The sequence below is a fragment of the Arachis duranensis genome, chromosome 3, assembly GCF_000817695.3.
Source record: "Arachis duranensis cultivar V14167 chromosome 3, aradu.V14167.gnm2.J7QH, whole genome shotgun sequence".
Taxonomy (NCBI): Eukaryota; Viridiplantae; Streptophyta; class Magnoliopsida; order Fabales; family Fabaceae; genus Arachis; species Arachis duranensis.
Genome location: NC_029774.3, coordinates 41,852,708 through 41,865,465, shown reverse-complemented (window position 1 = coordinate 41,865,465; position 12,758 = coordinate 41,852,708). Strand labels below are relative to the sequence as shown.

The 12,758-nt window shown below is 31.0% G+C and overlaps 2 protein-coding genes across 2 annotated transcripts; one reads left to right on the top strand and one right to left on the bottom strand.

The window, feature by feature from the left end:
• The first annotated feature begins 270 nt into the window (after positions 1-270).
• On the top strand, positions 271-6,087 carry LOC107478981 (protein ACTIVITY OF BC1 COMPLEX KINASE 8, chloroplastic). Its single transcript, XM_016099136.3, has 11 exons — positions 271-427; positions 1,070-1,198; positions 2,166-2,360; positions 2,603-2,650; positions 2,728-2,856; positions 3,091-3,215; positions 3,511-3,621; positions 4,044-4,152; positions 4,292-4,410; positions 5,065-5,218; positions 5,812-6,087. The coding sequence occupies exons 1-11, from the start codon at positions 299-301 to the stop codon at positions 5,944-5,946; spliced, it is 1,383 nt and encodes a 460-aa protein (XP_015954622.1). The 5' UTR covers positions 271-298; the 3' UTR covers positions 5,947-6,087.
• A 176-nt stretch (positions 6,088-6,263) lies between these two features.
• LOC107478980 (F-box/kelch-repeat protein At3g23880) lies at positions 6,264-7,406 on the bottom strand. Its single transcript, XM_016099135.1, has one exon. It carries the CDS (start codon positions 7,404-7,406, stop codon positions 6,264-6,266), a length of 1,143 nt encoding a protein of 380 aa, XP_015954621.1.
• Positions 7,407-12,758: the final 5,352 nt, after the last annotated feature.

The window sequence follows — 12,758 nt, the reverse complement described above, 5'->3', positions numbered from 1 at the left end:
TTATATAAATAATTAATTTAGTAGCTCATTCTTAAGAGTACTAATATATTCTTTGGACTTGAGCACTTGAGCTTGAACCTCTGTTACAACCTAACTAATTAATGAATTGGTGAATTCTTCAGAGAAATATTTAAAAATTAGTAACCCGTCTCGAATAAAGTTGCAACAATATGTACGTACAAAATGCAGTTAACAAGGACTAACTACTTTCATGGCTCCTATGCTCCTCTTCTTTCTGCGCCACTCTTTTCGAACGTGAAATGCAAACACTTCACCTCTCTCTCACTTTCACACAAACATGTCATTCTTGCTTCCTCAGCTAGACCTCGTCAACAATCTCAGAGACACTCTCTCCTTTCAATTCCGTCCTTTGCAACGTTCTTTCCATTTCTGGACTCGCGCCATTGATATCTATGCAGGATATAAGGTCTCTCTCTTTCTTTTCTAAATATCTTTTATGGCTTGTGGTGTTCATTTCTATGCTGTGTATATGCTAAAAGTCAGCTACAAAATCAGCCATCTGTATGAACTACATATTGAAAATAATGCATTTATTTATGAATTTAATTTTGATACACTAATAGTATAAAATTTAAGCAGTCTTACAATCATATCTGTTCGTTTGGACAACTATTCAATAAAAATAATAGTTATTTTTGATGATGTGACGTTATGTGATTAGATGTACTGTCAATGCATTAACGTTAAATTCTTTATTTATATACAGTATTTTTGTTATTTTATTTGGTTTGTGTTTGTTGAGATAGGGTGTTTGTATTTGTTGGATATAACTTGTTTTTTTTTTTGTTTGGTTGAATTATGTTTGACATTGTTGTGTTGAACTCTTTCTTTTTAAAAAAATTATCGACATGTTAGGCCGTGTTTGATAAGTATTTCAGGGCAGAAAAATGTCAATGACATTGAGGTCGAAAGGCAGAAATAAAATAGAAAAGTTGTATTTCTATTTCTATCTTGAGACAGTTACCAAATGGGACCTTCTGCATGTTTTGGATTCTACTTGAAAAATGTGAACTGAATTGTGTGTTGTGGTTTTGTTGCTATTAAACAGGTGTTTCAGGTGAGAGTGAGTTTTGAGAAAGATGTGAAAAAGCAAGAAGCAATGTGGGAAAAGCAGCACCAAGTTGCTGCTGATAAGATATATGATATGTGCACTCACCTTGGAGGTTTCTTCCTCAAGGTATTTGTTAAAATGTCTCAGATGGAATTTTATATCAAATTTCTATATATGCTTTCTTCAATGATCTTTTCTTTATTATTGTTTTTACTACCCTAAAGTGAGTATGGAATATTAGTTTCTCGAATGGTTTTGTTTATTAGAATAACATGTTTGAATGGAAGAAGTGAACAATAATAACTTTCGATCTCAAATTTCTGTTGTCCTTTTTCACAAAGAGGAGATTACCTTGTTTATCTTTGTTCTTAGAACATTATACATTACATAAAATACCTACACAATAGGAGTTAGTTTAGCAGAAGTGTGTTGAATCTCGGGACGAAGTCTACATGCAATGTCAGAGGTTTGAAATTTGGGAAACTCTTTTAGGGAGGGGCCTTATTGTTTACCATTTCAGGTCTTATAGAGTTAGGCTTCTCTGCCTAACCTTTGGCTTACCAGAAAAATATAGACTAGCTTTGAAATTTTTGGAGGATTTTCGCAATCAATGCATTTTTCTTTTCCTTCACAAATCTTGAAAACATAAATTTCTAAATAAAAACAGAAAATGAAAACACAAACCAAACACATTGGTTTCTAAAATGGTTTTGTTTATGAGAATAACAGGTTTGAATGGAAGAAATGAACAGTAACTTTAGGTCTCAAATTTCTATTGTCCTTTTTCCCAAAAAGGAGATTGCTTTGTTTATCTTTGTTCTTAGAACATTATAGATTACATAGAATAGCTACCAATGAGAGTTAGCTTAGCTAAAGTTTGTTGAATCTTGAGCCAAACTTTACATGCAATGTCAGAGGTTTGAATTATAAAGTTAGGCTTCTCTGCCTAACCTTTAGCTTACCAGAAAATTATAGACTAGCTTTGAATTTTTTGGAGGATTTTCGCAGTCATTGCATTTTGCTTGTGATATTGTGTTCCTTTTGATTTGTTGGTTAACCCTTTGTCCTTGGCATGATTTAAATTGTGAAATAGGTAGCCCAAATTATAGGGAAGCCGGACTTGGCTCCAGCTGCGTGGGTGAAAAGGCTCGTTACATTATGCGATCAGTCTCCTGCAACTCCATATCAGACTCTGAAGATAGTGCTGGAGAATGAGCTGGGGCAAGACATTGATGATGTCTTCGAAAGATTTGATTTGGAACCCCTTGGTTCTGCTTCAATTGCTCAGGTATGCACCCTTTTGTTGTTATATCATGGCTAGAAAAAAATTGATCAAGCATTTTGGTTCATGTGTGCTAATTTTTACATTAAAATAGTCCAAAAGTTACTGTTTACTCGGAACAAATCAATGACATGTTAAAAAACACACATCAAAGTCTTTTTTTTTTTACTTTGGAAGAGTATTGTTTACAACAGCAGTTCTTGGAAATCATATTCATGTAACTGGCAAATATCTTATCCTCGCATCAGGTTCATAGAGCAAGACTCAGAGGTGATAAAGATGATGTAGTAGTCAAGGTAAATGAACCTCATAAACCTTACGGATTCACAGCACATGTAAACTTTTCGATTCGGATTTCTTTTGTATATACTAGGTTCAACATCCTGGAGTTCAGGATATCATGATGACAGATATCCATAACTTGCAAGCATTTGCTTTATACATGCAAAAGACAGATATCAAATTTGATCTATATTCAATAACAAAAGAAATGGAAACACAGGTGAACTTCCTTTTCTGATTTGAATTTCTTCTATAGTTAATTCTGGTGGCACTTCTTTAATTAGCAGCCACTTTATTTTTATATCGACTCGTTTTTTCTTGGCTTGATGATCAGAGAAGTCCTATTAGTGAAGTGTGTTTTAACACCATTATTAATGCCCTTTCATGGCTCTACTGCACTTGTTCTGAAATTCTTCTACTTGATAATGTTCTATCTATCATTTTGACATTCTAGATTGGATATGAATTTGACTTCAGAAGGGAGGCAGATTCCATGCAAAGGATTAGGAAGTTCTTATATGAAAACAATAAAAGGTCCCCTATTTTGGTACCTCGAGTAATTCGAGATATGGTTACTAGGTATGTTAAGTCACATAGCAGCGGTGCAGCATTTTTAGAAGATTTGGATGATAATATCAACAATGGACATAAAAATTCTAAACTTACTATAGTCATGAATTCTGTTCAAAATCACATGTTAAATGCCATCTAATGATGCAAGAATGACTGATTTGTTTGCGGCTAATTTTCTATTACATGAACTTTTTGGCAAGCTAAATATGCATATTATATGTTTTATGAACAACTTTCAATTTAGATGGGAGTTCATACTTCATATGTATTTTACTAATCGTTCGACACCCTGCATGTACAGGAAAGTCCTAGTTATGGAATATATGGATGGTGTTTCAATAATGAAACTTGGTGATGAAATAGCAAAAAGAGGTATAAACCCCAATGGAAAGATAGCAACAGCAGCTAAGAAGTAAGCCTGTTTACTACCATACAAAATGTAGTCCTTTCATTTTGTCAGCCATTTTTCTTGAATCTTGATCGATAACTATACACGACAATGCAAAAAATTGAGAATCAGATAACATTTGGGTATAGTGAAGTCTTGATAGATTAACTTCATAATGTTGATGATTCTTCGTATATGCACATATGTATTGGGTATTTTTAGAGGATTGTGTGTTTAATTTTTTATATCTTCTTTCTAGCAGTGTTGCATGGTCTTTCCTCTAAGGATTTAATTTGTTATATCCTGTTTCAAGGATTTTTTTTTTTATCCTCTTTTATACTTTTTTTTCACTTCTAATAAAATTTATTTTCGTATATGAAAATTGCATTTACATATGCATGTAATGTTATGTGCAATACACCATTAATTTTCTTATAAAAGTGCAGGAAAATTCTTAAAAGCTTGACCCAAGCATGTGGTCAAATGATTTTGAAAAGTGGATTCTTCCATGCTGATCCTCATCCAGGAAACATCTTGATTTGTAAAGGCTCAGAGGCAAGCCAAAATTTCTTTTCTGAACCTCCTTGAATGTTTGTTTCGTTCTCTTTCGACGAATATTGAAATGATTTGAGTTAAAGCATTCTTATCAGTTCAGAACTTGATGCCTAATGTTGTTTTTTTCCCCTCTAGTCAGGTTGCCTTGTTAGATTATGGGCAGGTGAAGGATCTCCCTGAGAAATTAAGGATTGGTTATGCTAATCTGGTTCTTGCGATTGCCAATGGTGATACTTTAAGAGTCATTGAGAGCTTTAGGTACTGAATTTTGCATTTCAGTAATGTTAGGAAGTCAAAAAATAATCAAATCAAATCGCTCAAACTTGCCTTATTTAGCATTTATTTGTTACAGGATGTATTAAATAAAGCCAAAAATAATAAGTTCTGCCAATTTTTGGCTAATATTTTTTCGTTACCCAACATTTTCGTTTACATTTAGTGTTGTTCATCTAAGAGAAAGGATTTATCCTCCTAAATCAGCCAACTTTTTCTAAACAATGAAAGTCTTAACGAGTTTTTTATGTTTTCAATTAAATGCATTCAGAGAATTTTTTGTATAGAAACTAGGAGGATAATTAGAATGCGTTTGGTTTGCGTTTTTATTTTCTATTTTTATTTTCTAGTGTTTTCTGCATTCAAAATTTTATAAAGAAGAAGGAAAGAAAAAACAGGACATAAAAACATAAAGCAGTATTTTATTGTTTTTACTGTTTTTTTTTTCGCAAAATCTAAGAAAAAAGAAAATGCTAAAAATAAAAATAGAAAGTAAGAAGGTTTTTAGAAGGGTATTTCATTACTCATCCATTTGATGATCATCTAATGTTAAGTAAGGCCTTAATTCGAGGACAATTTAGTCAACCTTTTCTTTTAATCTATATGAATGTCTAAATGAATTTACTCTGATTAATGTAGGGAGCTTGGCATAGACACCTCTAGCACATGTGAAATTCATCAAGAAGACATGTTTAAACTGGCACAACAAATGTTTGACACAAAAATGCCTCCAGGGGAGTCGGTGTTGCAGCCTTTCTCGGACGATTCTTTAATTAAAAAAATTGGCGTCCAGGTATATATATGCTAGAACAAAAATATTACATATATACAAAAATCAGCCAGTATTTATGTATAAATACATGTGTTATTTAACTTATTTTTAATATATATTTTATATTTCAACATATATTCTATACAAGTGACCAATTTAGTGACTGATTTTTTGTGTACTCATAGTATAGTTGATTCTAGAATGCAAAAACCTTCCATTTACTCTATCACTCTCATTTGTGATTTGAGATGCATATCTTGCTATGTTGGTGCTTAATTACTTCTTAACAAAAACAAAATGGTACTTATTTAGAGAAGAGAGTGTTTTTATTCATTTGGTAGATTTGGTGAAATTTAACTCAGACTCGTCTCTGTTTCTAAAAGCATACATTAACCTTTCTTAAGATTTATGTAAACAGTATATTTTGCGCGAAATGCTTTCGTTCTTACTGGCTAAACAACCACGAAAAACTGTTTGTAGTGACATAGTTAGAGAATTTGAGAAAGTATGCTAGCAAAGAACTGAATTATTGAACAATAATAGAGATGAATTTGTACATTACATATGATGCTGCTACTTTTGTGTTAAACTAAATTTTCTATTTGTTTTGGTAGGCTTTTCCAGAAGAACTGTTTAGTGTACTGAGAACAGTTCAATTACTGAGGGGGCTTAGTGTGGGACTTGGAATCAATTATTCTTGTGCCGAACAGTGGAAACCCTTTGCAAAAGAAGCTTTGAACCAAGGTTGAGTTTATAGGTTATAGGTTATATATAGTAATATAGTATCGGTGTATTTATTTTATATGGAATATTATACACGCCGACCCATCTATTATTTATCATCATATTAGATTTTAATAATGTTTAAACTAACCTTTCTCATAAATAAATTACATGTGACAAGCTAAAGTTTAAGTTAATCTATAAGTTACTGTAGATAGCGATAACATAAGAAATTTAATTACGTGATGGCATAATGAATTTTGGTATACGTCTAATATGATCATTATAACTAAATACTTATCAAAAGTAATAAAATTTTATTGATCATCAAACTTGAATAGTTTTAATTAAGACCACAATAATGAGATGGTGAGACCAAGCTCTCCTGGCAACAATATAAATATACCCAATTATATCTGTGACGCACACGAGAAACTAGTTGGTTTTGACGAAAATTATACACACAAACTTGGCCAGTATCTAGTACCAAAAGATTATGATCTTCTAAGATATACAGAGGTACTACCAAAGAACCTAGCGAGATTCCAACATCGGATGGGATTGCGAACAACTGAATCCAAGATGTTTCAACTCCATGCTCCTTCATTATCCAGAGAGTGCAAATAATTGGTTCATACGGAGTGCGATAACAAACAGAAAGACAGTTATTGTGGACTTGCAAGGGAGGCATCTCGCAGAAGTCACGTTGCATTCTAGTAATAGGCAGACAAAATCGACCAAACAACTCTGTTTCCAAGTCGAAGGTAAGAACGAACCACTCCAATTCACGATCTATAGTACTACTAGTAGGATCACACACAAGCCAATTGAGAGTGCCGCTCACAAATATTTCATTTCTTGCGCCACGAAAATCGTACGGAAACACCGGATGATCAACAGTTTTCCAAGAAGGATTTGCACCAAAAGTGAAAACTATAGCCCCAGATCTCACCTTGGAATCAGTTAGACGAGACGAGGCACAACAACCCATAACAAGCTTGTACTGGTCATGCAGAATATCATAGCCAAAGCCACAAAAAAAATCGTTTCCGCACTCGTCGGAGCCCTCGAATGGAACGGATGGGGATACCGAACGAGTACTGGGATTGAGAAGAGTAAGAGTTTTATAGGGAAAACCTTCAGACAGGCAGAGCAATCCATTGCAAGATCCCCTGATGAATTTTCCGTCACCCGGATGTGACACGGGCTGGGGCTGATGCTGGCGATCAAGAATAAGAGATTGTGAAGAGCAATGCTTGATGTCGCCCGCCAGTCCCACCGGTAGCTTCCAACACAGCAATGGGGGCGGCGGATGAGTTAGCGTTGAGCGTTGAAGGTGGTGCATGGCGAATTCAGGGCTGGAAATTAAGGAGTTCCATGAACGGCATACGCTCTTCAGTTGCCAGAGAAGCCTCACTGGAAACCTCACCAAGATTTCTCTAAGCAGATCTACTGGAAGATTATCTCCGCATTCAAGGTCTTTCATTATCGTAGTCATAACAAAATTAGGGTTTACGTCTGTGTATATATATATATGGTGCCTTCTGTGATGGCCATTGCGATCTGTGCCTAGGATGGCTATGGGAGCTTGACTGTGATGACACGACACGTGTTGGGTTGACTGGCAAGTTGGATCACAGAATTCTAAGTTTGAAGGACGGTAACTCTTTTAACCAAGAGGGTAATTATAAATGTGTGTGGTCCGTGTTTAGCCTTGTAATTATTATTTAGTTAAAGTGTTAAACTTGTACAAAAATAAAAGAACGGAATTTTTTTAAAATATTAAAATAACATTTTTTTTATTTATAAAATATGTTTTTTTATAATTTTTAAAAAACTTTTTTTTTAAATTTATCTAATAAAAAAAATAAAATTTTTGTTAAAGAGTATTTTGTAAAAAATAATTTATTTTTTTTGAAAAATAGATAAAGTTAACAATAGTTAACAAAAAAAAATTTAAAATGAATTAAAGAAGAGGTTTTTTAAAAGTTATAAAAGAGGAGAACATACATTTTACAAATAGAGAGAAGGAGAATGTTATTTTAGTATCTCTGAAGAGAGGGAAATGAAATTTTTTCTTTTAATTATTGTTTTTTATTCTTTTTTAATACTAATTTAAATCTATTAATTTCTAAGAGAATAATGTGCTGATTTTAAATGAGTAATTTTAAATTACGTGATGCGCTCAGTTGCCCATTAATCAGTGAGATGGCCTATCTCCTCTATTATTTTGAAACCGTTCATCTTCTCTATTATTTAAAATTGTTTATTTTCATATTATTTAAAACATTTCGTTTTTACGAACTTGGTTTAATTTAAATTATTAATATTTTTTATTAGTTTTAAAAATTATATTTTTATATTTATAAATACACATACCTCGTTTACACGGTAAACAAAATACATTTATAACTATTTATTTCGATAATTAATGCAAGATAAATTAATGCGATATAAATTAGTAAATACACTATAAATTACATATTTTGTTCATTAAAATAATTAAATTATTTATTTAAAAAACCCAATAAAAAAACTACTTGTGGAAATTAAATTACAAAAGAGTAGTGATGACAGAAAAAAAAATTGACGAAAGAAGTAAATTTTAAAGAAAATGAAAATCAGAAATATCATGAATGAAACTTAAACGGTAGAGAGAGCTCTGAACGCCGGCTTTCATGGAAGAAAAAGTAAGGTTTCGACTGTTAATGGCGTAGGCGACTGGTTTGTTCCGATCAGAATTTTTTTGGTGTGGCAAAAGGAGGACCTTCTGGCAACACTAGGAGCTGGTTTTGTCAAGGTAGATGATCTTCACTTTTTACATGAGCAGTTTCGATTTTTGTAAGAAGTCATAGTCATGAAATTAGTAATATGTTGGACTTTCTATTTGCAGAAATTAAAAATTTATTTTGTAAATAGAAATCGATCTGGAAGGGGACTTCAATTTTTTAGGCCATTGGACGAATGAGTGGAGCTCGAACTCCGTGGATGAGGAGTAGGAGAGGGATGTGCTGCCTTTAAGAAACTAACTACGAAGTCACGTGTCTACATCTCATTGAACGCTCATCTTATAACCATCTTATACTCTAAAATATTATGTATTTATTAGATTGATTACTTTATGATTTATTTTGCCAAAATGATATAATAAAGAGTAAAGATTATAAATTTAGTAAAATTCTTTACTTTTAATTAATATTGTTCTTCACAAAAAAATTTATTATTTAACATTTATAAATAAGTTGTACATTATATTAAATCAGATTTGATCTTATTAGATTATATTAGATTGATTTAAATTTAAAATTTCAGCAAATACTATTAAAAAAATCAGAACCAAATTAAATCTTCTAATACCTTAACAACAAAATAAACTAAAACATAAACCTAATAATTAAAAATTAAATGATAATTTTGTGACATTCACTAAACTTGAAATGTATTTATAAATTTTTGTTGTCCTTACTTAACCCAATAAACTTTATAAGTATCGCTATTTTTAGCATTTATGATTTTTAGATGAATTTATGGTCTATTTGAAATCTAAAACCGACATCACATAATTTTTTTATTATTATTCTTTAACATGATAAGATTATCGTTCTGCCACTTAGCTCTAGAATACTAAAAATATTCTCTTGAATATGTATCATAAATTATAAATCATTATTTGCTTAAGTTATTATTTTTAAATTTTTAAATATACTTTTTTAAATTATTACATATTTAATTTTTAATATTATTGAACTAATTTTAAAAAAAATATATATAAATTATTCAAGGAATCAAGTGAAAGAACATAAGATGAGAAGACACCACATCCAACTCAAAATCTTAAGGTGTCAAGTAAATGGGTCTCAAGTGTGAGCCTCCACATCAAGCATCAATTCCCCTTTAGCTCCTCCACCACCACGAGTATTCGTCCATCACACCGCCGCAAAACACCGCGGGACACGCCGCCCGGACCACCTTTGCCGGGAAGACTTTCGATGCTTCACCTTGAATACCCCTTAAAACCACCAGACCGATTAACCATCGGCTTTGATACCACTTGTTGGGCCAACCGTGGAGAGCTCTCGACAACCAGAGAGACTTCGGGGAGGAATCAAGTGAGAGAACATAAGATGAGAAGACACCACATCAAACTCAAAACCTTAAGGTGTCAAATAAATGTGTCTTCTCATCTTATAAACTCCTCACTCTTCCTTGTTTTCTTTGAGGTGGGACTAACTTCAACACTCCTCACACTTGCAACACTAACAAGGATAATAAGTAATACTTAATAAAGAATTATTCTCTACGTACAAGCGTTTTTCCCATACAAATCTTTACAAGTCATTTATATTTACGCGCTTCATGTTGTTACTGCATGTTCTTCTTTGTTATTTTTCTTTTTCGTTATGGTCGTCATCAACACCGCCTCTTCCTCCTCCTTCTTTCTTCATTGAAATTTTTTTCTCCTCCTTTTATTGTTTTAAATCAAATCAAGTGGTTGAGGTGTGGTTCAACTCAGAAGAAAAAGATGTAGCATTAGTGGAAATATTTTTCTGTATTTGCAGCAAATTTAAGTGTAACACAGAGCTATTTGAGTGTAACACGAAGATATTTGGGTTTATTTTTAAGAATTTTGGGTGCATTTTTATTCTAATAAGTTCTACATAATTCAAAACTCTTCCTCTCCCTCCTATTCATCTTCTACTGCTTCTTTTTTTTTATCATCATCACCATCTTCTTCTTTTTTTCTTATTTATCTTTTCCTTTTTGTTTTACCTTCTCAAGTTTCTTATTGTTTTACTCTCTTAACAAGAATAAAAATAAAAAATCAAACAAATAAGAAGAAAAAATATATAATGCTGCAAAATTACTTTGAGGAGGATGAACTTACATTCATTTAACTAAAAGAAAGAAAGAAATAAGAAAAAAGGAATAAAAAAAATGCAGCATTAGAAGAAATATTTTTCTATATTTGCAGCAAATTTGGGTGTAACACGAAGATATTTCAGTGTTTTTATTTTGATAAGTTCTGCATAATTCAAAACTTTTTCTTTTTTTCCTCCTCATCTTCTACTGTTTCTTTTTTTTTTATCATCATCATCTTCTTCATTTTTCTTTTTTTAATTCATCTTTTCTTTTTTATTTTACCTTCTCAAGTTTCTTCTTGTTTTACTCTCTTAACAAGAATAAAAACAAAAAGATCAAACAAAGAAAAAGAAGAAACACATAATGCTGCAAAAATTACTTGAAAGATGATGAACATACATTCATTTAACTAAAATAAAGAAATAAATAAGAAAAAAAAGAAAAAATGCAATATTAGAGGAAACATTTTTCTATCTTTGCAGTAAATTTGGGTGTAATACGAAGATATTTGGATTTATTTTTATTCTGATAAATTCTGCATAATTCAAAACTCTTCCTCTTCTTCTTTCTCATATTTTACTGCTTCTTCTTCCTCATCATATTATTTTGTTTTCTTATCATTCTTTTTGGGAGAAAAAATCAAACAAAAAGAAAAAAACATAATCTTGCAAAATCAATAGAAAAAGGAGGAGAAAAAAATACAGCAATAATAACAATAATAAAAAGAACCACGATGAGGATGAAAACGCAAAGAAGAAAAAAAAAGAATGCGAAAAAAAATGAAGAAAAATACAAACAAAAGAGAGGAGAAAAAGAAGAAGGAGGAGCAAGAGAAAAAACGTAAAATACAAACATCAAGAAAGAACCATTTTTCATTTTGCGCTATTTACAGTTGAAAAAACACATATTTACACGTTCTTTAAATTAAGAATTATTTTTGTTAGATTTATACTAACTTATATAGATTTATATGTCAAAAATACTTATATATATAACAAATCTTCTTAATAAATATGCCATGGTTTTTGTCAAATCCGTTTCCACACTATCCATGTCTATACTATCAATGATAATTACTCGTAATCTCTTTAATTTTCGAAAAATCCATAGCATCAAGCGGTTAATTGTTAGGATTTATAATTTAAATTTATTTATTTTATCTATAAATTTTAATTAAAGTCAATTAAATTTTAAAAAATTTTAACTGTGAGTCAATTATAAAAATATAAGTTAAAGATGTATAACATAACGCCTCAGTTAAAAAAGGCTTTGTATTTCGATTTATGAAAAAAATTCTTTTACTAAGATAATACTCATATATCGAATTTCAAAAACTTTTGCTGACATATCACTCATATTTAATCTATAAAAAACTTATTAAAAATTACAATAAAAAATAATAAGTCTTTCAATATTTTTAAATTATCCTTTATAAAATTATACAAAGTCAGCAATAAAACCCTCATCTCAGCCAACAGGTTGTCGCCGGAAGACCCTTCCCAGCAAAGAAATCCTACAGACAACATCATAAAAGGCTTCCGGTGATGGTTCTCCCCCTCTATTTCTTTATTAATCTTTTTTCAAAATTCAAAATTTTTTATTTATTTTTTTTTATAACGATAGTGATAAAATAATTTATAGAATTTTTTATTTTTTAAAAATTTTAAATTAACTTCTAAAAAATTAAAAGTATTTCTCAAAAATAATATCAAACAAAATTATGGTTAACTTTTCGAAAAGTTAAATTCTATGGTTCCTAGCTCATAAAGACTAAAGAGTAGTCTTACTACAAAATTAGAATGTATTTTTTATTGACCATGCAAAAATGATTTTAACTAATATTTAAAGTCTTGTAAAATTTGAATGGGACATTTTTGTCTCTCTTAATTTTTTTTTTACTAGAGTATTCGAAAATTATTTTCATATATAGGACAAATTAATCCCTTCTTTACTTATAATCAAATTTTTAATATGCACG